This window comes from Antedon bifida, chromosome 5, assembly GCF_963402885.1.
Source record: "Antedon bifida chromosome 5, ecAntBifi1.1, whole genome shotgun sequence".
NCBI lineage: Eukaryota > Metazoa > Echinodermata > Crinoidea > Comatulida > Antedonidae > Antedon > Antedon bifida.
In genome coordinates, this window is record NC_136230.1 from 3,354,140 (window position 1) to 3,380,814 (window position 26,675).

General features: G+C 33.9%; 4 protein-coding genes across 5 annotated transcripts in view; 2 read left to right on the top strand and 2 right to left on the bottom strand.

Moving 5' to 3' along the window:
• Positions 1–51: 51 nt before the first annotated feature.
• Positions 52–8,515, bottom strand: LOC144842868 (intraflagellar transport protein 80 homolog). The gene is made up of 17 exons (XM_078699431.1): positions 8,483–8,515; positions 7,700–7,785; positions 7,105–7,326; positions 6,822–7,001; positions 6,216–6,325; positions 5,554–5,781; positions 5,070–5,194; positions 4,411–4,659; positions 4,184–4,232; positions 3,872–4,048; positions 3,582–3,717; positions 3,122–3,269; positions 2,586–2,757; positions 2,322–2,411; positions 1,701–1,873; positions 790–913; positions 52–540 (listed from the first exon to the last, which is right to left on the bottom strand). Exons 2-17 carry the CDS (start codon positions 7,737–7,739, stop codon positions 448–450), a joined length of 2,316 nt encoding a protein of 771 aa, XP_078555557.1. The 5' UTR covers positions 7,740–7,785; positions 8,483–8,515; the 3' UTR covers positions 52–447.
• Positions 8,516–8,707: 192 nt separating this feature from the next.
• LOC144842887 (uncharacterized protein CXorf58-like) lies at positions 8,708–15,299 on the top strand. Its single transcript, XM_078699472.1, has 10 exons — positions 8,708–8,802; positions 9,224–9,423; positions 9,562–9,661; positions 10,134–10,228; positions 10,614–10,728; positions 11,240–11,371; positions 12,031–12,106; positions 12,528–12,681; positions 12,966–13,101; positions 14,498–15,299. The coding sequence occupies exons 2-10, from the start codon at positions 9,260–9,262 to the stop codon at positions 14,654–14,656; spliced, it is 1,131 nt and encodes a 376-aa protein (XP_078555598.1). The 5' UTR covers positions 8,708–8,802; positions 9,224–9,259; the 3' UTR covers positions 14,657–15,299.
• On the bottom strand, positions 15,273–19,536 carry LOC144842889 (protein phosphatase 1L-like). Its single transcript, XM_078699475.1, has 3 exons — positions 18,991–19,536; positions 18,393–18,564; positions 15,273–18,069 (listed from the first exon to the last, which is right to left on the bottom strand). Exons 1-3 carry the CDS (start codon positions 19,378–19,380, stop codon positions 17,555–17,557), a joined length of 1,077 nt encoding a protein of 358 aa, XP_078555601.1. The 5' UTR covers positions 19,381–19,536; the 3' UTR covers positions 15,273–17,554.
• A 1,038-nt stretch (positions 19,537–20,574) lies between these two features.
• LOC144842857 (uncharacterized) overlaps positions 20,575–26,675 on the top strand; it is a 33,709-nt gene continuing 27,608 nt past the window's right edge. For both annotated transcript variants that reach the window (XM_078699409.1, XM_078699410.1), the window contains exons 1-3: positions 20,575–20,771; positions 23,789–24,239; positions 25,683–25,820. In XM_078699409.1, coding sequence (XP_078555535.1) covers positions 20,717–20,771; positions 23,789–24,239; positions 25,683–25,820 — 644 coding nt within the window. In that variant the 5' untranslated portion in view covers positions 20,575–20,716. The remainder of the gene's footprint in view (positions 20,772–23,788; positions 24,240–25,682; positions 25,821–26,675) is intronic.

The following is a 26,675-nucleotide window of genomic DNA, read 5'->3' on the forward strand; positions in this document are numbered from 1 at the left end:
CTTTGGTTTAAATGACTTTCTGTTCTTGAATCATAAAGTACAATTATTAGGATAGTCCGGTTAAAATACAATATTTTGTGTACAGTACCATATAACTGCAGCATGCATTGAGCAAGCACTACATTTATTTTCCTCATATTTTTCTCACAAAACAAAGTTTATACACATAGTAAATTTTCTACAGAGGCTCCGACCTATGCATGTGCCATTGAAAGTTTGTTTCTTTTCTTACACAGTTCATAACCTACTATTACTATTGTATAATTAAATGGTTAATTAATTACAGTACCTTTAAAGCAATACAATTTAAATATATGTACAATACGAAAGAGAACAAGGTGATTAACATTGTTTTAGCAAACTGCGATTCCTAGAGTTACCAGCCATTTTAATCAGTTCTTCAATTTGGCTGGCTAAATTGAAAATGTTAGCATGTGAGCAATTCGTTTATTTTTTGTAAGGTTTTGATGCGGGGCCTTCTCTCTCACGTTGGTATTCAGCTTCCATCTTAGCTTGAACATTCTCCCAGTTTACTTCAACCTGAAAAAAAAAACAAACAGGAAACTTCAATCATGTACAGAACCAGACTTATCCTTTACAACAAACTTTTTCATTTATCAAAACAATTTTCCAATTTCCTATATTCAATTTATTTACAGTGCATTGGCAGCCTGCTTTAAGTGAAAACTATTATTTTAAGATTGCTGAACTCTTTCCTACAAAACTATAATGGAATGTTCTATTCAACCATTTAATATCCTCTTTTTATTATCCTTCTATGTTACATACCTCTTGTGAGAAATTTGTGAATCTTTTACTGGTTTCTTTCTTGTCGAACAATTCTAGGAATCTTTGTCTATGAGCAAGTACTGTGTCTACATGGGTCTTGTTCTTTACAGCTAATTCTAATGCTCTAAATTTGAAAGCAAATAAATACAGTACTTTATTAATATGAGCAAGATATATCCACAAAATAACTGTTTTTAAAGTTGACCATTATAAATGTATGTCCACTTCATACATCTGGAGATTCAACCAATCAGAGCACAGGAATTTGTTCAAATTTATGTGTCTGAGCATGTCTATTAAATTTCTGAAGATTCAACCAACCAGCAGAGGAGAGGTCAAAATTATGTTTCTGAGCATGTCTATTGAATTTCTGAAGATTCAACCAATCAGAGCAGTGATTATATCAAAGCTATGTGTCTGAGCATGTCTATTGAGTTTCTGAAGATTCAACCAATCACAGCACAGAAATATTGTCAGACAATAATCAAGATGATGGAATGTGACTGTTCAAATACACTGACAGACTCTGGCTTAAATTATTTGATTATTCAAAGAAAATCAGCGATTATGGAATTTAAGTGACCAGAATATAAACATAAAATCCTGATGTTCAATACCAGGCAGTCAATTACTTGTAAACTGGGAGAAAAAGGTATGTTTTTAAAGCTAGGCCTATATCAAATTGATCTGTGTTTGGGGGCCTAGCTATATTAATTTAGGAGACTTGGAAGCCATAGGTCTGGTAGATGAATGTATGACAGTGAGTAGGCCTACGTGGTAATGTTTGACCATACATTGCATCAATTGATCATTAGCAAGTAAACAAACAAAAAACAGTATATTTTAGACACAATCATGATGTCATAAATGAGTATTTGTCTTAGAAAAATATACCAAATTAGTATTTATACCTGTCCCAATTATATAAGTTTATATTCATCATGATGGCCCTAAATACCAAGTTGGCCTGAAGTAAGATGCCCTCTGCGTCTTGAGCATTGCCACAGAACAGCGCCATCTCTGCATTCCGTGCTTCTTTTAATGGGATTTCTTTTATGTGCAGAATATACTGAACTTTATCTGCCTAAAAATAAACAAGACATCAAAATGCTTTTTTTTTCTGAGCAATAAAATAAAATGATTTAAAGTATTGTACCTATTGTACAACTATTATAATGTTCATACACCAGTATAGATGTCAATGTTGTATTTCATAGTTTGTGCGAGGCAGTTGTTTAGACTTGAGTATAGTATTTTACCATATGCATGGCTGAGGAACTCCTGTATTTTAGACTATATAGCCACCATGCGATACCACCTCCTTACCTCCCTGGTCTCTCGGTAATAAATAGAGGGCGCTGTTGGCATAAAAAAAACACCACCTCCCGTTTTTTTAACTTCAGATGTTGGCATGTATGTTTTGCTAAAACTATGAATATTGACAGAAAATACATATAGTTTTTATTCTTTATCAGTACTGCATTTGTTTTAATAATTCCTTTACTATTACTTAATATTTTTGAACTGCAAACCTCGTCAATTGCAGCATAAGCAACCTCAGCTGTGGACAGGTCTTTAGCGTATGCAGCCATCGTGGCCATGCATGCCCACAACACTGGATCCTACACAAAAAGAAAAACCCATTTTATTCCACATTATTTAATGCTTAAATTTAATTTAGTGACAAAAACCATAACTTTGACTAAATTAGTAGTTTTGTCTTTTGAAATTTCAAATAACTAACAGTTAAAATTAAGCAATATTAGATAAAAAAATATTTGCAAATCAAATATTACCTTCACAAAGCGGCATAGCCGTACCGCATCATCCCATCGTCCACTGCCAACTAGTTCATGCAGCATCGCAGGGTACGGTACGATTCCGGTGCTCACCAAGGCTCCGTCCGCACGTCGTATGGTCACATGATTACCAACAAAACTAACAATCTGGGGATTCTTGCCAAAGTCACTAAATGAGAATGTAAAATGAGAGGAGTATTCACACATCAGGTTATGTAGAAAAGAGATTTATTTTTGTTTTCAAAAACATACTCAGAGTAAAGCTCTGTTCACACTATCAAACTTTGTATGACAAAAAAATGTGATGTGCCCATAAATGGATACGATGATGTCATATCACTACCATATTTGGGCATATCACTACCATATTTGGGCACATCACACTTTTTTGTTAAACTAGTTTGATAGTGTAGACAGAGCTTTGGAGGGGTGTACGTCAATTGTTAATTTTTTAAGATGTCTATTGTGGGTTCATACAGACAGATTATGGTCCTCGGATGCACCACCTTAATTTAAAGTCAATTTTTGGTTACCTGGTATCTTTGATGTAAATTGTTTTTGGTAGAATATCTTTGTCAACATACACAGCATTCGGATAAAAGAGAACAAATAGTTTGCTGTCTTGCAGAGCCGCTAACATATTAGTAGTGTCATTCCACGCTAGACTGGTTATCATATTACCTAAGTAAAATAGAATTTAATTGAATTAAAGCCTGATCACCAGGCAAATCCACAGATAAACATAAGCGAATTCATTCACTATCCTTCTTGAAGGTGGCAGTGAAGAAGAAATCCTGACATACAGGTATGACAGGACTTGAACCCAGGAACCTTGGATTGGTAGCCAAGCATCATAACCACCAAGATGAAAATTGCCCATGTACACAGTCCAGTGTATGTATGTACCAATTTTATACAGCTGAGAGAAGATATATGCCTAATATGGATAAAGTGGTTGGAAAATTGACTTGGCAAGCCATTAATTTTTTTTACCTAGCTTAACAATGCGTGGTCCTTTTCCAAATGTTCGTACAGCACTCAGATACAAGTCTCTGTTTTTATCTACAATTGCTAGATGGCGATCAGCTGGTGGTCCACAATGATCGAGAGCTACCTCTAGGACCTCAAGCTAAAGAAAAAACAAGACAAGAGAGTAGTATACTCTACTACTACTTTATCCTCATTCAACCATTCTTGACATGGAAACTGTCTTTTTGAGATTGTTGATCATTGATAAACACTTGAAATTGAATAGAACTTTGAACTTTAGCCTTTGAACTTACATTATGTTGAATTGGCTTGCTGTCCAGTGCTTTTCCGTTTGATGCATCAAACACATGCACCAGCTTTTCGTTGGATTTGTCACGGATAGCTACAGTGTCATTTGACACAGATAGTGACATCATATTCAGGGTGTCAAGACGCATACCTTGGAACTTTGGAGAGGAGATTAGCCGACCCTATTAAAAAAAAAAGTAAGTACTAAGTACTACTAAAGTATATAAACACTATTTACATATAGAATGAAATTACCTATATTTTGTCATCAACTATTTAAATTGTTGCAAAATAAGATATGTTAGAAAAATATTTACCTCATAGGAATAGATATTGACACCTGTTGATACCACTAAAGCAAAATGCCTACGAACAAATTGTACAAAAATAATTAGAGGCTATACAAATGATTTCTTTCATATAATGTATACTTTGCAACCCCAGCCGACATTGTTATGAATGATCCCTTGCGCTCCTATTTACACCCCAAAACAGCAAACTTATGATCAGAGAAGCAGCAACCTTATATTAATTAAAATCTTACTTTTCAGCCTGAACGATTAGAGTAACAGTGCCCTCTTTCAAATCAAATATCGTTGGCGTGTTCCAATTCTTTGTACTGTAGATAAAACACTGCGAAGAAGTTACGACAACAAGGTAACCAAAAGATAAAGACATCTTGATGATACTGTCTCTGAATTCTAATTTCTCAATTGATTCGTTGACGACCTCTCGTACAGCAATTGTATTTCTTGACGAGTTTACTACTTCAAAGTTTTTCCATTCCAGTCTCCTGAATGATGAAACAAAATGTTAGTAATATATTGATACTTACAAAATGTTATCGATAATTTAAAGCCAGTTTGCTAAAGCCCAAAAAAACCCAGAAATGTCTATACAGTCAACTCTCCCAATACCGGACACCGTTGGGCTGGCCAAATATGTTCGGTTTTCTGGAAAGTCTGGTATTCTGAATGTGTTTTTAATGGTAAAAATGAATTTAAGACTGTTTGAACTTCAAGAAAAGTATGGTATTGGAAGAGTTTCCGATTTTCAGAGAGTCTGGTATTTGGAAAGTTGACTGTACTATCAAAATATATCTCAAAGTTTTTTTTATGTTACAGCAAATACATAAGAAATATCTGTAAAAGATTGTTGATATAGTTACTTTATTTTACTAAAATGAACAAAATGGTACTTTACCTTTCTATCATGTGACCAAATATGACATGGCCATTCCCACAAGCCCCTGCAATTTGCGTACCATCAGCACTCCATGCTATACTGTATATACTGCCTGTGTTTGGTTTCTCCAAAGCATGAGACCACTACAAAAAACAGATAAAAAAGCTGATGATAGCTACAGCAAATGGATATTATAATTACTTGGTGCTTGCCTACCAATCCCACGATCCTGGGTTCAAATCAAGTCTAATACTTGAATGTTGTCCTCATAAAACATCTCCACTCCCAAAGATTGTTTTTATTTATTTTTCCATTAACCATACATATAAACATTACACATTCGTGTTTCTATGATATAGATTACCACTAAATAGGACAGTCTTTGAATTAGCAAACACCTAAATAATAAAGAATATGAATCTAGTCTTTTAAATCTTATTAATACTGTACTTATTTTGATCTTGGTTGCCGGAAAACTTGTTTGTAATGACCATTATCTTACCCCAGTTTTGTCACATAATCTCAGCGTGTTAAAAGAACCAATAGCAAAGAGTTCTCCATCTGGAGCCCAAGAGACAGACATGATTGGATAATCATGAGGATGACTTGAGAACATCTGGCGGCCATAGCTATCCCACACTTTGTACTTGCAATCTTCACCGCCGGACAATATAAGATTGTTAGATGGGTTCCAATCAACTTTTAATATAACTCCATCATGTGCTTTCCACTAAAAAGCAAATAATAGTTGTTAAGCTCTTTCTACACTATCAAACTTTATGTGGTGTGAGTGACCATATATGGACATGATGATGTCATATCACTACCACATTTGGGCATATCACTACCATATTTGGGCACATCACAGTTTTTTGTCGAACTTGTTTGATAATATAGACATAGCTTCAGGCCTAAAATCTGGGGTTGCCTTTTTTTGTAATTGATATGCACAGGAAAATTAAACCACATTTTAGATGTGATTATAAATGAGGCGAGCTTTTCAATTTTTCAGTATGCTTGCCTTTCAGCCACTGTGATTTTTAGAACAGAACCATGAAATATATTTTTGGTATAAATTGCATGGATTAGTGAATTTTGTATAGCTTCCTCTTTTTGTTAAAACATTTTTTGTATTGACAAGTATTAGTAATAGTAAATACATACCTGGACAGGTTTTACATTTGCTTGTAGTGATTTGATTATAAGTTGTTTGCTATTAGTCAGCAAAACTTGGTTAGAGTCAGGGGACCAGGATATCGAGTACACCGGAGTACCTACAAGAAATTAGTCATATATAAGTTCTGAATACATGAACTACTGTTTGCAAGGGTGTGCACAAATACACAGCCAGGGTATGCAAAATAAACAGCCAGGGTGTGCTCAATAAACAGCCAGGGTATGCAAAATAAACAACCAGGGTGTGCAAAATAAACAGCCAGGGTATGCAAAATAAACAGCCAGGGTATGCAAAATAAACAGCTAGGATCTGTAAAATAAACAGCCAGGGTGTGCACAATAAACAGCCAGGGTATGCAAAATAAACAGCCAGGGTGTGCAAAATAAACAGCCAGGGTATGCAAAATAAACAGCCAGGGTATGCAAAATAAACAGCTAGGATCTGTAAAATAAACAGCCAGGGTGTGCAAAATAAACCTCCAGGGTATAAAAAATAAACAGCCAGGGTATGCAAAATAAACACGGTCTACTAAATAAGCAGAGTCTGCAAAACCATAAATTTCGTATCACATTTTTAGATGACATGTTGCAAACCTGTTTGTGCAAGCGTTGATCGCAGCATACCACTCCTTGACCAGATCTTAACTTGACCATCTTCTCCAGCTGTTGCCATGGCCGAGCCATCGTAACTCCACCTACCAGAAAGAACAGCTCCCCTATGTGCTTCCACAGATTTTTCCACACGGCCGGATTTAGAAATCAACAAAAATTTGCCTATATAACATAAGAAACTAAAGTTTTATTTAGCTCAATAGCAATTAACAAATATTCATTTTTTTAGAAATCGGTTTCTTATAATTATAAGAAATTTACGCACCATCTGTAGATGTCAAAACGAATACTTCGCTCCCTGTTTGTTTTCCTTTACCGGCGATGCTCTTGGGAAAAAAGTGAATGTCTGTAGCGTAGATTTCCTCAGCTAGCTTTACCAGGACTGAGGTCTCATCTGACAATTGGCTCCATTTTAGAACCTGGTGGTCATCGCCACAGGAGAACAGCTGTTCAGATGTGGTCCATGCTACACAGCTTACCAATTCACTATGTGTGTTTTAGTTAAGGAAAATATTAGTATTAATTCAATATATTGTCAGGCTCTACTACACTTTCACACTTACTGAGATTATCTTCAAGAGGGATAGGTTCAAGCAAGGCAATCTAACAACAGGATGCTGAGCTCCAGAGATCAAAAGGTTTATCTGTGGCTGCGACACGATCAGTTCCACTTAACAGACACTGCGCTCCGAGGAGAATATTTACATAGTACAGTACTGTTGGTATTTGTCGCAGCCAGACATAAGATCAAAGGACTGTTACAAGTTCCTATCTTGTCCTGTTGTTAGATTGCCTTGGTTCAAGTCACAGCAATCAGAAGCTAAAGATAGTCTTATAAAGTATAGATAAAATTATAAGGATATGTTTAGGCTCTTTGGCTAAGGTTGTCTTGAATCGCATGTTGATATTATTTGTTCTAACAGTCGCACATCTATGAAGTCAGCATCTGAATTTAAAAAGAAAGCAACTGTTAATATTTATATTCAAATAAATGAAATATATTCTAATGAGGTGTTTTAATATTTAGAAATATTAATGATCAATATTCTGAAGTTAGCAAATATGCACATTATTACATTAAAAAATAACTATATTTTCTAATTTATTCACTTACATTTTTCATTTACTCCCAAATTATTAATTTACTTTTGACACCAATTAATGGTTTTAGAAAATACTAGGCCTATGTATTATATAGACCTACTTTTAGTACTTTGCTTCAAATTGTTTACCTGTTCTGTGTGTGTGACTAGACACTGTGTGTGACAAAAGAAAAAGATGTTACCTGGTGATGATATTAAGGGGTTACACCACTTCTAACAAACATGTATTTACTATTTTCTTAGGCTACCCATACTAGGCTAGTGTACTAGGCTAGTGTACTATGGCCGGGCCTAGGCTATAATCTGCTAGCTGTGTGTTGCTGTGCTGTCCTCCTGTGTGTGTGGAGCCTATTTATTTTCTAGACTAGACTAGGCCTAGCATATATATCTACTATACTCTAGGCCTACAGCATATTAGGCCTAGGCCGGCTTAGTTATAACATTCTTAATAATATACTATTTTAATCTTATAAAACAAAACGGTGTTACTATGAAACTAACTACAGATTATACTTTTTAGCAAGTGTTTTGTCCACTCACATCAAAAATTGTGCTCGCCATACTTTTGGAATGTGTCTAAACATTACATTCTCATTTAGTAATATTTATAAAATATCAACCGAAAAATAGATTAATATAGTTTAATCTATAATAATCATACATTTAATAAACTATTTATTTGATAAAATAAACAAATTAAGTTACTAAATAATCTACAAATTACTGATTTCAAATCTAAAACTCTTTTAGAAAATACTGCATGCTGGGATGTCAAAGCGTCAAAAACTTAGCAACAGTAAATACGGAAGTGAACAATAACATTCCATAAAAACCCATTACAAAAGCATAAATAAGCTTTGGTATTGTTTATATTATAATATAATATGTGTTATAATTGATTTTTGTTTAAAATATTGAATGTTAAATTACCAAACGTTAGCATTTAGCACACTAGGCCTAAGCTGAACTTGATAATTCTTGAGACTGACGCGGCTTGGGAGTAAAATGGGGTATGATGAAGGTCAAAGTCGGTTCGCCCCACATCTTAAAGTTTAGTTGCAAAATAGCCATAATTTATAAAAACTTTTCAACAAAAATGTATTTACTGTATAGCTTAGAATTAAGAAGAGCATGAATACTTTTTTTTTCTTCTAATGATAAATATAATTTTTTTCAAAAATTAAATTAACTAGGGCCTAGCTAGCCTAGCTAGGCTAGGCCTAGTAGTAGGCCTAGGCCAATTCATAATTTTATGATTGTGATGTTTTATATTTTATCTAGGCATGTATGATGTTGGGTTCTTGAACAGTTTCAAAGATGGATACCAGGAACAGATCATCAATTAATGTTACTTTACCCAGCGAACATAAAGTATCACAAGAAAACATCCAACCACAGCCCCCACCCCCATCATCACCGCAAGATGAACATCAGCTGAAAGAAGAAAATATAATCAGCCCAACATTTATTAAGGGCAGAGAGTAAGTGAGCTCTTTTGTACATTTGTTTATAAATTTAATACAAATCATTAAAAAATTAATTTTATAAAATAACTTTAAAATCACATGAATGAATTAAATTATTAATTTTTCTCTTTGTCATATTTATTTGTTCTTTAGAGCTATCCAGTTGTTAGCTGCTCGCATGATAGAAAGATGCTGGTGTAGCTACAGAGACCGTCAAATGTTTCGACTATTAAAACATGCCATTTGTGCAGCGGTAATTATTCTAATTTAGTTTAAATCTCTGTCTACACTATCAAACTTTATGTTACAACAAATGTGACGTGCCCATATGAACATGATGATGTCATATATCACTACCATATTTGGGCACATCACTACCATATTTGGGCATATCACTGCCAGATTTGGGCAAGTTTGATAGTGTAGACAGAGCTTAACACCAACTTTTTTATTTCTTATTTTATTTTATTCCATCAAAAACAACAGCGATAAATACCGCCACTAACAGGTTTGAAACATAAAACAATACAACATCAAAAACGGTTAACAATAAAATACAGATATAAATATATAATAAGTTATAACAAGAAACAAACACACAATGCTCTGTGCTTTCTCATAATTACCTTTGAAAAGTTGAGTTCTTGGAATCAGAATTTGAACCAGAGAGCCAGGTAGACTATGTAGCTATAAAAACACTGAATTAATAATTTTGTATTTTTTAGGAACATTCTTTGACTTATGAAGTTCTTCGTAAAATCAGTCCATTAGAAGCTCATTTATTAAAAGACCGAAGTATGAATGCAAGAATACGTTTTAGGTAAGACAACAGAAATACTTCAAAACTGGAGCATGGTGGTTAACATGCTTGCCTTCCAATCCCAAGGTCCATGGTTCAATCCTTACCAATGCCAGGATTGTAACTTACGACTCTTTCAATGCCACTCTCTAGTTTATAAGCACGATAAATTATAAAAGTAGTTTATCTATCCTGTAATTGCTGAGTTTTTGCTCGCTGTTGGATGCGTATGAATTTTTGTTTAATTGAAAATTGAGCCTGTGAGTGAAACTTTGTTGGAGATTTTACTTTACATTATTTAATACTTTCTATTATATTGTGCTAGGAAAATATATGCTATTGATATTAATTTTGCTATTTACATCATTTTCATATTTATTAACTTTTTTCTGTATTTTAAATTTAGATTTGGTGGAAGTGAATTTCCTCCTTTGATATTATTCAAGATATTCACTCATACAAAACATGGTATAGGCTTACAGTACTACAGTGGAAAGAAGTGCATTAAGCCAGCATCGGAGGTACTGTACATACAACATAAATAGTTGAACTTTTGTCTTCTTTCCAAAACTCAAGCCTTTCACATTGGCCCGTGGCCTGAGGTATAAAAATATTTTAATTAAAGAAATTAGACACAATATTAATTAATATAGTTATTTTAGAAAAAAGCTTTGCAATTTTGTTGTGGCTGGTTATCGTTTTGTTTTAGCTTCTCCATTGAGATCCAGCCACCAATACCTACAACAGTGTCATTTTTCAGTAATTTGCTTTTGGATTTATAATTAATTCTTTTGATATATGCATGGTGAATACAAACAACAATGAAATCATCCTCACCATATCATTATTTTAAAAATTCATGTGCAACAACAGTGACACTATGAACTGTAAAACGAAAGATTCAAATTAATTGCTATAGTAGTACTTCATAATTATCTCAGAATATATTACATCCATTAGTGCATTAGCAAGACCACATTAGTGCAACATATTCTCCATTATTAATTAACGCTTTTAAAATCACTCTTGTAGGCAGCGGTGGACGCGTGCCAGATGATGGGAAACCGTAAATTTTATGATCAGATAATTTCCGACGCTTGTCAATACGAGAAGCACGGGATTACGGAGGAGGTTGATGTTACCACGGTGAAGGACTACATGCAAGTAAGGAACATAAATCAACTGAATTTGATGAGAATTATTTTATTTATTATTTTACTACATTCAAGTATTTATAATAATAATAAAATTCTTATTTTTGCAATGGAAAAAAACTCGTTCACCAGAAAGGTGTTCTTCCATGAGGCCGCATAACATTAACAAAATTAAAATCAATGAAATAAGTAAAAAATAAACATATCTTTTATTAATATTAATAATAATTCATTTTTTGTTTCAATAAAATTCACTTCCAGGTCAGGTCAGATTGAATACCATTTTTACAATATTAAAAAATGTTTTTTTTTGTGTATGCGACTTATGCAAATTAGGTATTAATTTTATGAGTAGGCTTATTGACAATTATTCTCATGTTTATACAAATACTATGACCCTGATTTTAAATCTTTAAACACAGACTGTCTTTACATTTCCTGATCCTTTTAATCATTTAAATATTTCCGTACTATTTGTGATTAACAATCATGTTATGACAAGAAATACAAACAATTTTTAAAAAAAATTCAAACTGGGGGTGAAAACATAATTTCTGTTTTTTATTTAATTTATAAATGACTAAAGTTTTCAAGTTGAATGCCATATTATTATAGAGAAAACTGAATATATCATCTAAATTTTAAACTTTTAATTTTTCTTTTTAAAAGTATCTTAGTGTATTGGATGAGTTACCAGCTTACATGGGAGGCAAAGAAAACCTGTGGAGGAAGTTGGATCTTAACAGTTAGTATTTCTCTCATTTTTAATCTCATCTCCATACTCTGTCAAAGGGAGTGGGGAGGGGGGAATAACTTACTTAGTAGTACAGTACTCAATGGCCTTTAAGCTAATACTGTATAGCAATAAAAACCTATTTGAAAACAGAATTCCAGTGGTATTTGCAGTGTTGCGGCCAATTTCCGCAGTAATTAGGGTAATACAGATATAGAATCTATGTTATTTCTTATGACCATAAACACAACACGGAGCAGACGGACGGTTTCCGCTCAGGATAGATACAGTCTTTGTGGGCAAGCTACAGTGGTTTTCCGCTTACCGTTACCGCTCGTCCTTGTTTATTGGACTTTATACTCTCTGATCAGAATATATTAAGTAAGGAATAGCTATAACTATCTCTTGTGAATTATTCAATTTCTATTTCTAGTTTTAACAAGGTCAACAATTTTGTATGATATTGTGGACTACATCGAAGGAAACCAAGCAAGCCCTCGTCTGAAGAGTGAAATGAAAGCACTAATATCAAGACCTATTACACAAGACATGCAACGAGAACATATACGAATCATTTCAGAACTCAGGTATATAGACACTCACGAGAGCACTACTGGCTCGATTATAAGCCCAAGTGGGGTTACATTCCTTGAACAAAAATATTATGGGTGTAAAGCTGTCTACACTATCAAACTAGTTTGACAAAAAAAGTGTGATGTACCCAAATATGGTCTAGTGATACAACATCATCATGTCCATGTATGGGCATATCACACTTTTTGTCACATAAAGTTTGATAGTGTAGACAGAGCTTACTTAAGATTATTTTTGTTTTACTTCAATTTAAGTATTTCTTATTTATTATATAAAGATCTGTAGACCCATTGGTACTTGTGAAGTCTGCAAACACAGCACGAGGGACGAGCGCAGGCCGGTCCAGCCGAGGTTCACGACAGGCTAAACAAAGAGCTGATAAAATGAAGCGTATGTACCAGTCAGCAAATGAAGTGAGTGTTTTCCTTTTGATCTCTTTTTAAGGCTTTGTCTACACTATCAAACTAGTTTGACAAAAAAAATGTGATGTGCCCATATATGGACATGGTGATGTCATATCATTATCATATTTGGGCACATCACACTTTTTTTGTCAAACTAGTTTGATAGTGTGTTACAGTATTAAACTTTATCTTTGTTTAGTCTGACAAACAAGATAATGATATCAAATATATGTGTGGCTGTATTGTGTCACATACATTTTGGCTTAATAAATTTGTACCCCAGATAGTTTTTCCACCATGCCACACACTGTTGCCGTAACTATTGACTTACATAGAATTTGTCTTAATATCTTGGTACACTTGGTGTGTCATACCTACAGGTAGAATCTAAATTAGAAAACGCACGCTGGTGGCGATATGTCATTCCAAAACATTTCGTTTGTTTTGTTACTAACTATTCATAATAACATTTAAAAAATTGCCTTGTTAAAAGTTTAACCAACCATCATGACACACTTTAGCTTGATACCTGATAAACGGTAATTGTTAACAAGAGATTATTTTACATTAATTTCCTTCCTCTTCTTATTATATATGGTTTGTCGGAAAAGATTAAGTTTGATAAATAAAATGATACATTGTATTTATGTTTTAAATAGTGTAGAATTACAGACAATAACATGGTCTGTTACAATGTGTTTGTAATGATGATTAGAAAAAATTAATATAATATTGAAGTATATAGTTCCTGTGTCCTTGGTTTTCTTTATTATTATTAAACCACTTAAACTTTAACATTATTCATAAATTGTAATAATACACAAATAATTAATGTGAGATGTTTGAGTCGAAAAGATAAATGTCCTATAGTTAGTTGTAGTAATGAGTATGTAGTTTGATATCCTCTTTACTAAAAGAGGGAGAGGGTGCATTAAGGGTCATATTTGTTGTGTCTAATGTCTAATTTTTAACAGAAAAAGAAAATGTACACAACTGACATTATTAAGTAAAAAATTATTAAAAGTGAAATAATTTTGCCACAAACTCAGAATCTTCTGTTTAAGGCCAACAGTATGTACGCACCTAGGGAAGAGTCTCTAGCCCATGGGTGATTATTCCTGGCCCAGAGTTGAGAATCCCTAATTACCAAGGGGTGAGAATCCTTTTCCCAGGGGTGAGCATCCCTTGCCTAGGGATGAGTACACCTTGTTCAGGGGTGAAAATCTCTTGCCCAGGGGTGATCATCTCTTCCCCAGGGGTGAGCATCTCTTTCCAAGGGGTGAGCATACCTTGCCCAAGGGTGAGAATACCTTGCCCAGGGGTGAGCATCCCTTGTCCAGGGGTGAGTAGCCCTTTGTCCAGCATTGTATCTTCCACCACAAGTGTGTATAATTTTTTATTGTAGAATGAACCAGGCTTACAATTTGACGTTACCCGATTGAATGAAGGGGTAAACAACAGCTTTGAACTACCACAGTCTGGGGATGAATTAGAAGAGGAAGCTGATCAGCTGTACACATGGACGCAGAATTTATCATACGATGACATTGGTTTGACCTCTTGACCTTTGAACTGTGGATGGGTGGTAAATAGGGAAATAACATGCATATACTTGATCCATATCTTGTCATTTGAATGTGTGGATGGTTATAACAGAAATTTAGTTATCCATTGGAATATTATTTTAAATAAAGTACTTTAGTACTTGTAAATATTAGATGTTATATCTTGAATTCCAATTTGTATACACTAAATGCTTCCACTATGTAGCGGCCATTTCTTTTTCTTTACTTGCTGTCTCAGCGTAATATTGCAAAGCTTTTGATATTTTGGGCTTGTTTCAAACAAAATAAGTACATAGTGTACATGAGCTATGTTCATTATTTTTAGCAAGAATAATGTTAGTGTGTACCATTCTACTGTATAATGATATGTAAACTGAATAATTCTAAAATACCAAAGTTGCTATTAGGAAGCTTCCATTCCAATACCATGTCAAATGGTGCATATTGTTAGTCTACCATCGTTTCATTTTGTGTACAGTTATTGTCGTATTATATTTTGTCCAGGTCTCCGTAAAACTGCATTTAATGTGCTAAACTTATTATCCAAACTTCCTAGTATTTTTAAAAATTGTTATTGAAAATTTTAAAAACAAATTAAATAATACTAATAATACATAATTTTGCAAATATTTCATTTATTATAAATTTGGTACTGTTCTGCATGAAAGCATATCTTCTATCGGCTGTCAAGGAGTATGTATGGAAGGCCATTTGTGCATTAATAACTAAATACCTCACTCAACTTACTACTATTTTCATTGTTTTAGCATAATATACATTATTTAAATAAACAATTCAAGATCCCACCATATCCACTCTTCCCTATAAAAACAATAATGGATTCGCGCTGACACACAATATATAATAATCATATTGAACTATACACAGTTCACAATGGAAGAATGTACATGTAAACATACAGTTTACAACAATACCCTTACCAAATCTACCCACATACAAAAATATACCACAATTCGCATTGCACATTATATTGAAAAAGATATGAAAAACTAAAATAATATATTAGGCCAAGTAAAATGTTTAATAATAGTTCATTCTTATATATATGCCCTGTGTTAATTTCTGGCCGAAATAAAATAAACCTTGCAAATAAATACTAAAAATATTACAGACAGAAAAAAACTCTGCTTGTATTAACTGATGACCAATATTTAACATATTAGCAGACAGGAAATTGTGTATGTCTGGTATGAGGACCTTGTGAAATGCCTGGAGATAGGCATGCTGATTGAAGCCTCCGTTCACACACACACAACCACATGGTTTGGTTCTACTATACTGTACCATACAGAGACTGGTATAAATCTACCCCAGAAAACTTTAACTTGGACTAAATTCCAAAGCAAATCTTCTACTTTTGGTCCACATTTATTGTATAAGTAATCCAATATTATTCCCTTCCCTATAAAGAACCCCATAAATACTTTTGCAATTTCATAATTCTCTATCAGTATCAGACTGATTTTTATAATGATCTTTCTACTATACTATAAAGCCCAGTTCTTGATACAGTGTTCCCAAAAGTCTTTTTCATTTAATTTAGTATTATAGTTACCATATTGTCTTTCATTCTAGATATCCCATAAAATAACACTTTGAATTTGTATGCAAATTAAGTTTGAACATTCTAATCTTCATAACTTTTTGTTCTAAATTTATATTAACCATTTTACCGACAACATTTAGTACAGTATTCCTTTTTTCACTTGGCAATATAAAAACATTTAATAGATAGCTTTTAAGAACTGTTTTCAAGGCACTACTTGTGAATGGTTGATGGCTAACAAATGTGATTACTGAATATTCATAATATTTAAATGTCATTACTGAATATTTATGACATTACAATGTAATTACTGAATATTCAGAACAAATGTATAATGAATATTCATCATCATGTTTAAATGTTATTACTGACTATTCACCTTTTGCATTTAAAAGTGATTACTGAATATTCATAACATTAGAATGTTATTACTGAATATTCATATATTTAAAACATAATTACTGAATATTCATAGTAATATTATGAGTACTACCTTGGTCCAGGTTTGATCGTTTGGTTCATTACAATCATGACTCATTCACCTAATAAATTTAACTAGAAAATGAGTCACTAAGCAATATTATAGTACTTAAATAATTATTCACAATTGAATCAAATTGAAATTCAACGTATGACACATGTTGTTGACAGAAATTCTAAAAACCTTAAGCAAAATGACAATTTTACCATTTTCTGATAATTAAAAAAATCAATAAAAGCAAACAATTTTCTCACGGAAAATTAACCACTTAATGTAAAATAGTAAGTACATAAACTAAATATTATTTCAGGAAATATTATGACATGCAAAGATATTAAGATAATATTATAAATAAGATAAACAGACATAAATAACACAATGTGAAACTATTAAAGAAAAAATGTAAGCATAAAGCTCTCTCTCTACACTATCAAACTTTATGTGACAACAAAATGTGATGTGCCCATATATGGACCATATTTAGGCATATCACACTTTTTTAGTCAAACCAGGAAAAAGTTAAATTAAATTTGTAATTTAACTCTTCCCTGGTCAAACTAGATTGATAGTGTAAACAGAGCATTACGTACAATTTAAATTAAAGACAAAACACTGACAACATTGCTCACTTTTTCAATCTGGCTGAACTGCATTTCATATAAAATATTCCGAGTCTATTATTCTTTGCGAAAATTAAAATGTCAATATAAGTTTAAACTTTCCTTGTTTTAATTAAAAGTGACCTTTGACATCCAACTGCTTAAGAACCTCTTCAAATTTTCCAAGTATTTTCCTCTGTTTAAGTACCCTCTTCTGAATAAGACAATCATTTATATTTATCATTAATACTCATTTGTTTTTCACTTTATTTCTGGTTTTATCTTCTAAACGTACAACCATAACAGTAATATTATCAAAAGAGCCTCTATAATACGCTTGTAAGACCAGACTCTTCGCACCTAGATGAGGCTCATCGAGTCGTTCTTTAATAAATTGCACCGCTTCCTCGTTCGTAAACACGTCCCATAATCCATCTGAGGCAAGAATCATAAATTGCGGTTTGACAGTTGACAAATTAAAAGTTTGTATATCGGGATCGGCAATAACGTATTTATGTTCTTTTAAAGGAAAATCACCTAGAGCTCTTGACGTTGCGAGAATACCAGCTACGCGCCACACGCCGTTAAATGATATAAAACCGCCAGCTTTTTTTATTCGACGACGCTCCTGCGGCGACTGAGGTTTGTGGTCGTACGACATGGGTATAGCGTTACCGTGTTCGTCACATAAAACGCCCCGGGAATCGCCAACATTTGCGACGGTTAATTCGTTACCCGATACGACTGCTACAATTGCTGTTGAGCCTATGAAAACAGATAAAAGAAATATTATTACATTTATCTTAGTAGCTCTGTCTACACTATCAAACTGTGTGATGTACCCAAATATGCTAGTGATATGCCCAAATATGGTAGTGATATGCCCAAACATGGTAGTGATATAGTGTCATCGTGTCCATATATGGGCACATCACATTTTTTTTACACTCTTCCCTGGTTTTAATCTACCTTCTTTATACAGACTATTTTAATATTATACAGTATCATTTGTTAGTGTCCCTCTTAAACAACCACACCTGGTTGACAGTAGCGATAGAAAACAATGAACTATTATTACATTATCTTACCTGCTACATCATTGTTTGATCTTGCAACAGTTAATAATTTTTCATCCAATAATAACATTTCTTCTATCAAAACCTGTGAATAGTTTATATTGGTGTTGCTGCTGTATTTTGATCTATTTAATCTTGCTACAACTGTTTGGGACAATAATTTTTCTGCGAATTCTGAAGCAAACTAAAAAAAACGATGATTTAATTCACATTTTATAGTATAAATATAAAAAAAAATTCATGACATAATATAATTCCAATCAAATAACAATTATACATTTTGTTACCACTAATAAAATACCACACACAATAAATACAATTTTAAAATACATTTTAAAAATTAAACACATCCAGCTGCATAAATGCAAAATGGCTACAATTTTAAAATAAGTTTTGTGATAAATATTATGGTGGTCTAATGGTAGGGTGCCCGCATTACCGAGAATTCCTGGTTCAAATCTCTTTTGGAGCTGCTTTTTCTCATTCAATCTCACACTCAGGTTTCCCCCATCTTCACCGTTTTAATAGATTGTAATTCATTTCACTTGACGGTTTAGTGTTTATCTTTGTTTTAAAAATAGATAGATAAAATAAATATTATTTTACAAACCGTTCCACCGTGACCATCATAAACACCGTAAAAAGAAATTCCTGATTGACTGGAATCATCAGCGTAATCATAGCGATCTTCCATATGTGACCTCCGACCTTGAATTGCATAAACACCAATATTATCTTCTTTAAGTTCACGTTGAATAGTCTCTTGCGCTGACCCGAAAACTATATTTTCAAAAAATGGTTTTCTAGGCCCATTTCCAGCAGACGGAAGGCGTTCGTAACCAACGGTCGAATAGCGTTTTGCCCGTTCGATAACCATTCGGACGTTGTCACCGTTTAGTATATATCGATAGACAAAAATAATAAGAGCAATAAGTATAAGTGTTTCGTACTTAAGAAAAACACTTTTAGTAACGCGACTTAACATTGCTAAAAATGCCATGATGACTGGAAAGACGAAATGTGTTGTAGGCCTGTCGGTGAACGGTTTTCATCAAGGCAGCAGCTGTCATTTCCTGGTATATAAAACAGGTTGAAAGAGTTTATTCGTGACAGGTAGGTAGCCTAACGAAGCATCACTTACGGTACGATACAGTTGTTTACTGTACTCAGCAGTTGGAAAATCTGCATTGCGCCCTCTGTCGTTATCCAGGGCATTACAACTTTTTTGAGCACATCCAAATTTTAGGCCCACCAGTCTAATGGGCTAATAATGGGGGATAAGTTTACTGTAGGGTCGTACGCGCGTTGTGCATTTCCCCCAAAGTATAATATAAAATATTGCTATTTAGCAATGACAGTGGTTATGACAGAGTTAATGACATTGTTATGCATTTACAAAGTGAGACTTTAAAAAAAAAGTAGGAGCGCTTGAGCCCGTGTTTTATAATCCGTCTTCTGATTCGTGTTTTCCCAACGCACCTAAGGTATTCAATCTAACCATGATTAGTTAAGATCTAGGCATATTTGTAGCATTGAGGGGGGCTAACAAATATTTCCAAAGTATTCCACTTATTAGTTAATTATTGACAAAACTAAAGAATGCTTTACAGGATATTAGACGGATGATGGCATAACTGCAGTTAAAGTTCACCATCCACGTACGTCAGGACTAGGGGCGATCCGATCCGGTGACCAGACAAAAATCCGAACTACGCTACTGTTTTTACGCGCTGCGTTTTATATGACGTCCACATACGTAATTTTCCTCGCTTTGGTTCCCACTCGGACGCAACGACGTAAGCGCAACTCAAGGTCGTTCCGATTAAGTTGGTTCTCACTAGATGGACGCAAGGCAAGAACGTATACGCAAAGCAAGCGAGTTAACCAATGACAAGGGATTGTTCGAATAACCAATCGCTTGTGATTGGTCAAATCCCGTGCGTTGCGTCTCTAGTGGGAACCTGCTTTTATTGGTCTGCGTCTCCGAGAGGGAAGTTAACTCGCCCGCCTCTGGAAAAGATCACCATACAATCTCCCTTTGATTATTAAAATTGGCAAAAATGAAACAAAAATGTTTTATATTTCATTTGAGGAAATCATAAGAAATATTAATAAAAACACATAGTAAAAGAAAATACCAATGTTATCAAATTAAGCCCATGGGCTAATCCAGAGCTTACACTGTCGTATTTTGATCCGGGAACCAACAGGCAGGAAATAGAAAACAATTGTAATCTTCGGGAAGCAGATCACTGTAGTAGGAGGCGTATTCTTATTCAATCAAAGCAGAGGCTACTAGATCAATTGTTTTTACGTCGCTGCTGCTGGGTGCCAATATGTCCTGGGATCATTTTCTTGTACTAATCCTAGGCCTATATTTACTTTCGAAAGGTAAGCTTTTGTATATTCTAATGCTACGACAATGTGCTATTATTTAAACTATTAAGCATAATATGTTTTTGTGATAATATGGAGTAATTACTCTATGATAAGACGTACGACTGGACTTGTTTTAATTCTATATAACCGCGTCACGTATGCTGTTTTCGATTTGGCTTTTAACACACTGTGTGCATCAACGATATAGGTTTACTAATACTATACCTTTCGACCAGTGCCTAACAATATTGGTACACGCATAATACACGCGTGCATTGTCTAGCGAGGGTAAAATAAAAAATCCCGAGTATAGTTTTAGTGCCTGATTTAGAAGTTAAACAGAAATTACCGTCAGGCTTAGGCAAGATAGGTTGTATCGTTCGATTTCATATTTTAAATACAATTCGTATAATATTAGTATTTGAATACCCTGATATGATGTCCTGAGCTTCCATTCAACATCTAAATAGTTAAAAGCACTTAAGTATGTTGGTCTGGACACATTTACAATGCAAATGTGACTCATTATCTGAACAATTTACCTGTCATATTGAGTCATAATACCCAGATAATGTAACGTTATCAACACCCGGTTAATGCATCCTGTGTTTGTAATCAGAGGGTTTAGACAATGGTTATTAAGCAACGATTTTTTCTTGCTAATCTCTAAAGTGGAAAATTCAATCTGTCCCGATGTGATTAAGTTTTATAGGCCAAACCTAAAGGTGGGTACGGTCAAAACAATGTGGTATTATGGTAGTAGGAAGATTGTATTATCATCACAAAACAATAATAAAACGTTTCCTTGTTGCATGTAATGAACCAAATTAAAGTTAAAGTACTTATATAATATTCAGGATATTCAGGATATACTGCAATATATTCATGAATATTCATAAGCTTTGTAACTGACAACGTCAATATAATCATGAATATTCATAAGCTTTGCAACTGACAACATCATTGTAATGTTGTGGTAGTTTTCCCCAATCTAAAGCTGACGAGGTGATCATGGTCAAGTACTTATAATATTCAGGGTATACTGCAATATATTCATGAATATTCATAAGCTTTGCAACTGACAACTACAATATATTCATGAATATTCTTAAGCTTTGCAACAGTGATAGCATCAACATATTCATGAATATTCATAATAAGCTTTGCAACTGACAACATCAATATATTCATGAATATTCATAAGCTTTGCAACTGACAACTTTAATATATTCATGAATATTCATAAGCTTTGCAACTGATAGCATCAACATATTCATAAATATTCATAATAAGCTTTGCAACTGACAACATCAATTATATTCATGAATATTCATAAGCTTTGCAACTGACAACATCAATATATTCATGAATATTCATAAGCTTTGCAACTGACAACATCATTGTAGATGTTGTGATAGATTTCCTCAGTTTCCAAAGTTAACGACGTGGTCATGTAAACTTTCAGTTGTGAGATTACACGATGTTTTTCGACTGTACAGTACTGTCTCAATAGTTACGTAATATGGCACTCAGGGCCGACCTCATATGCTTACAATGTTACAATAGTTTTATATCGATTAAGTGGCCACAATGTGATCGATAATTGATTTGACTGATCGGGTAAATCGAATTTGTTGATTCTCAAATTTTCGAACAATTTAGAATCCATGAATCGCAAGCAGTTTGAAGGAAGCCGATGGGACTCTACTGACTCTTGTATTCTGACCTACTTTCTTTTTATCTATAAGCGCGCTTAATTTATCATAATTTAGTTATTCCAAATGCGAAAATGAAAATGATGGTATTTAGTGATATAGATAGCCTTTCCTTGACGATTTACCAATTTCTTTAATGTTCATGTCTATTTAAAGTTAAACGCGCGAGTTAAAAAAATGATGAAAATCTTACAGTTGTACGCGCGAGTTAAAAAACTGATGTAATTTGGTATAGTTTGTACGCGCGCGTTTGCTAATTTGTACGCGCGCGTGCAAACACTCGTGAAATTATGTACTCGCGCGTTCAAGCCTTGATGAACATCATACATTTACAATTTTAAGTCGTCCAACTTGTACGCGCGCTTCGACTTTACAGTTTTAAATACATTCCAAATGTATATTAAAACATATTTTTATGAAGTTAATGAAAGAACTTATAATATTTATCCTTGGCTGTAAGATCTTGAACTCCGGAAACAAAACTTGCTGCGAAACGGACGTGAACTATCCAATGACATAATCAATTCTCCCATTATGCCTTCTGGTCTTCAAATCTGTGGTTAAATACTAATATATAAATTTCTAAATTGCTGTTTTATCATTATCGTTTTAAGGCCCACCGATATAGGGTAGTAGAGATAACATAACCCCTAAAAGTACCCTTAACAGGGATTGTCCCCCTGAGTCGTTTCACATGCAGCAAAGTGTAATAAGGGATATGTCTCTGAAATGTCTCAAAGGAGGGGTCTATTTTACGTTTGCCTCTCTCCACCCAGGTGTATAAATGGGAACCCGGTTAGATCAAGACACAACTTTGCGCTGATTACTAGCTGCATTATGAGAGTATGTTTCCATACGTGTTTGATCCAAAAAAATGACTGGGGTAATAATTTTCAGCGCTTTGAGGTTTCACAACATTAGGCGCTATATAAATCCAGGCTATTATTATTATTCTCAATAAGATATTTGAATTATGTTTCAATCATTATTATTATACACCACGAAATATAGAACACTCTACAAAGAACTGTTTCAGTTCAGTTTCAGATTTTATTTCACACATAAATATAACACAATACATACATTTTTCTTTTTTTTAATATAAATGATAAAAAAAATGTGTGTGGAGATTGCATTAAGCCAATTTGGCTTTAGGTCTGAACCTCCAAATGAAACAAATTAGAATTATAGTCGTGAATATCGATCGATATCCATTGTAACGTATAGGGCATATGATCACGATCATTTGGTTGGTTGCGCTTTTTCAAATAATTCTTTTGAAGTTTGTAATAATGTTTTGCCCTTAATTCTTAGCCACTTGCGAAGAGGAACCATGGCCTCGACTGGTGTGGACTGAACTCAGACTCAAAGACAGCACTGCCAAGTTACAAAGCTTACCGGCTGATCCTAACGATTACATTTCATCTAGTTCTATATCAACACGCTATTACTATACTAACAAGCCAGCCCATTGGATAGCTGTTACCAATGACTTTGAAGAACGAACCGTCTTCTGGAGTGATAGTGGGCAAAAACGGATTATGAAAGGCGGCCTTGGCGACGCTGCTACAGCATCGTCCATCTATCAGGGCACTTCGTCTTCGGTTGAAGGAATCGCAGTTGACTGGCTAGCGAAGACGCTGTACTGGGTAGATGAAACTTACAATTGGATTGTTGTTACAGATTATTATGCTAGTAATATAGCGATATTAATTGATACTGGATTGTCGAAGCCAAGGGGTATCGCAACTCATCCACATAAAGGGTAAGTTACAAGTATCATCAAAGCCTAATCTAAAAAAGGACTATAAAATACAGATCTAACTGCGCGTAACCTTTGTAGCTACCCTCATTTTAAACCAGTCAAAAATTGTTTTCATTTTTTTTAATACCATTGATACTTGTAATATTCGCGTTCATATTAATAAATATCTATAATTATATGATGATGTAATCTGATACTTTTTGTGCATACCGATAAAGTTTTTTATCAAATTAAAACTAGAGGGCGTGTGACAATTTACAAAGGGGAATCCCCGAATTTGCAGTAGCTCCACGTGTCGTACCCTCTTGCGATTGGTCGAGTGAGTCAGTCGGAACGTGGCGCGATGCATGAAATGAATCTTGTGGTTAGATTGTTTTGTTTAGTTTAAATTGCGGTTAAAGATAGGATTTGATATAAAAGTTGTTTAATGTATACCCTTTATTATTGCCTTGGGCCTAGAGGCTTGATTGATCCTTGCTCATTATAGCTACAGGTTGCTTGAATTGGTTACAATATACTACTAGGACAGGTCTATAGGTAGGTAGGCCTATTCTATTCTAAGTAGGTAGTGAGGCATGGTAGAACGGTGGTGTCTAGAAGAGTAGCTAGTGGGGATGGGGTAGGCTCTGCCTAATACTCTACTAGCTAGCTAAGTATTATACTTATCCTGCATTACACTTCTATAATTCTTTCTAGTTAATTAATTATTAATAGTTATTCATACATACTTAAAAGGTTGTTTATCAATAAAATATAGGCCTATAGCTATATATAATGTTTGTTGAATAATTAATAAATGGCAATTAAAATTAATAATAATATACAGTACCAGTACCTTCTAAAAATAAGTAGTACAACCTGTGAAATCAATATACCATGACATCTAAAGTACACTAATAATTATATAAACACTGACAGATGGAATAACATTTAATGTCAATTTTGAACAAATAAATAAATTAATGGATTTAAAACTAAAAGAATAGAGAATTTATTAATTTGCAACAAAGGAAAAAAATATTTTTATAATATATAGCTCTGATTAAGAAATAAAAATAAGTTAAGTATATCTTTAAATCACACTTTTTATTCACCTGAGACGAAGCTAAAGTTCTGAGAAATATACTTTTTGACCCACCCCACCCTCCAAACTCTCCTCCCCCATCCACTCCACTCCCTCACCAACCTACCTGCCCACACACTTCCCAGTTAAGAAATCTAAGGCTCTGTCTACACTATCAAACTAAACTAGTTTGACAAAAAAAGTGTGATGTGCCCAAATATGGTTTAAATATGGTGATATGTCATCATCATGACCATATATGGGCACATCACATTTTTTTGTCACAAAGTTTGATAGTGTAGACAGAGCTTTAACAGACAATCATACTATATATCATCAAAAGTTTAATCTCATGCACATTTTGTATTTATTTAACACAGTTACCTGTTTTGGACAGACTGGGGTTCAGGAGACCAGAAAGTTGAAAGGTCAACTTTAGCCGGTGATGATCGAGTTGTTTTAGTCGATGATGATCTCTTTTTTCCAAACGGTTTGACGATTGATTTTGCGACAGACCGGTAAGCTTGCAAGTTTTCAATATTTAAGCAATATGTTTTAAAAAAAAACAATACAAGTTCTAAAGTTTTAGAACAATACAAAGCCAGTTTACATTGCCAAATGTTTGTTTGCAAACTCACGCAAACTCTTGTTTGCAAACTCACGCAAACTCTAGGTTATTTTGCCAAGTAACCCACCTTCCTAAATTATTAAAATGACAGTGCAAAAGATATAGGATGTTTATGTTAAGTTCAGCAATTTTTAGGCCCTCGCTGCCCACCTCACTAGCGGCCTTATTTCAAAATCCATTATCCGCCTGCCACTGATGACAGCTCTCAAATGTCTGTATTAATTGTGGTTGCTCCTTTTTATATGAGTGTATTATAAGAATTTTGTTTCAAACAAGCCTGTTAAGCCGATTTTCAACTAGGCGAATTTGTTCGCACGAATCAAAAGCATCGGCTTATACGCATAGAGAGAGATTTGGAAGATGGAAAAATGAATATATATGTGTATAGCTGGCACTTTCGATTCATGCAAACGAATTTGCCTAGTATAGGCTTCAGGCCTAATGTTCTTTCAGCCTAATTAACAGTTTAGTAGCAATCATCCAAGCATTCCTAATATTTCCTTTACAACAGGAATTCTGTCTATTTTGTGTTAGTACTTTAATGAAGAGAATAAAAGAGCTTTAAACGGAAACAGTCAGATACAAAATGGCCCCATGTGGTTGCAAATTGAGGAAACGCTTAAACATATTGTTGTTTGAGATTGCTTGGCTATACACAGCTAACATACCAGCAGGCATTGTTTCTATGTTGTCTAATACATTGCGTTTTTGACTACATTAGAAAGCCTACACAGTATACTGTACT

Coding starts and splice junctions, on each gene's coding strand:
- LOC144842887 (XM_078699472.1), top strand. CDS start 9,260: ATGGATACCAGGAACAGATCATCAATTAATGTTACTTTACCCAGCGAA. Junction 10,229..10,613: donor AATGCAAGAATACGTTTTAG/GTAAGACAACAG, acceptor TTTTAAATTTAG/ATTTGGTGGAAGTGAATTTC. Junction 13,102..14,497: donor TGTACCAGTCAGCAAATGAA/GTGAGTGTTTTC, acceptor TTTTTATTGTAG/AATGAACCAGGCTTACAATT.
- LOC144842889 (XM_078699475.1), bottom strand. CDS start 19,380: ATGGCATTTTTAGCAATGTTAAGTCGCGTTACTAAAAGTGTTTTTCTT. Junction 18,565..18,990: donor ATGATGGTCACGGTGGAACG/GTTTGTAAAATA, acceptor CGTTTTTTTTAG/TTTGCTTCAGAATTCGCAGA. Junction 18,070..18,392: donor ATCAAACAATGATGTAGCAG/GTAAGATAATGT, acceptor CTGTTTTCATAG/GCTCAACAGCAATTGTAGCA.
- LOC144842868 (XM_078699431.1), bottom strand. CDS start 7,739: ATGCGATTCAAGACAACCTTAGCCAAAGAGCCTAAACATA. Junction 3,270..3,581: donor ACCACGCATTGTTAAGCTAG/GTAAAAAAAATT, acceptor TATTTTACTTAG/GTAATATGATAACCAGTCTA. Junction 541..789: donor TCACAAATTTCTCACAAGAG/GTATGTAACATA, acceptor TTTTTTTTTCAG/GTTGAAGTAAACTGGGAGAA.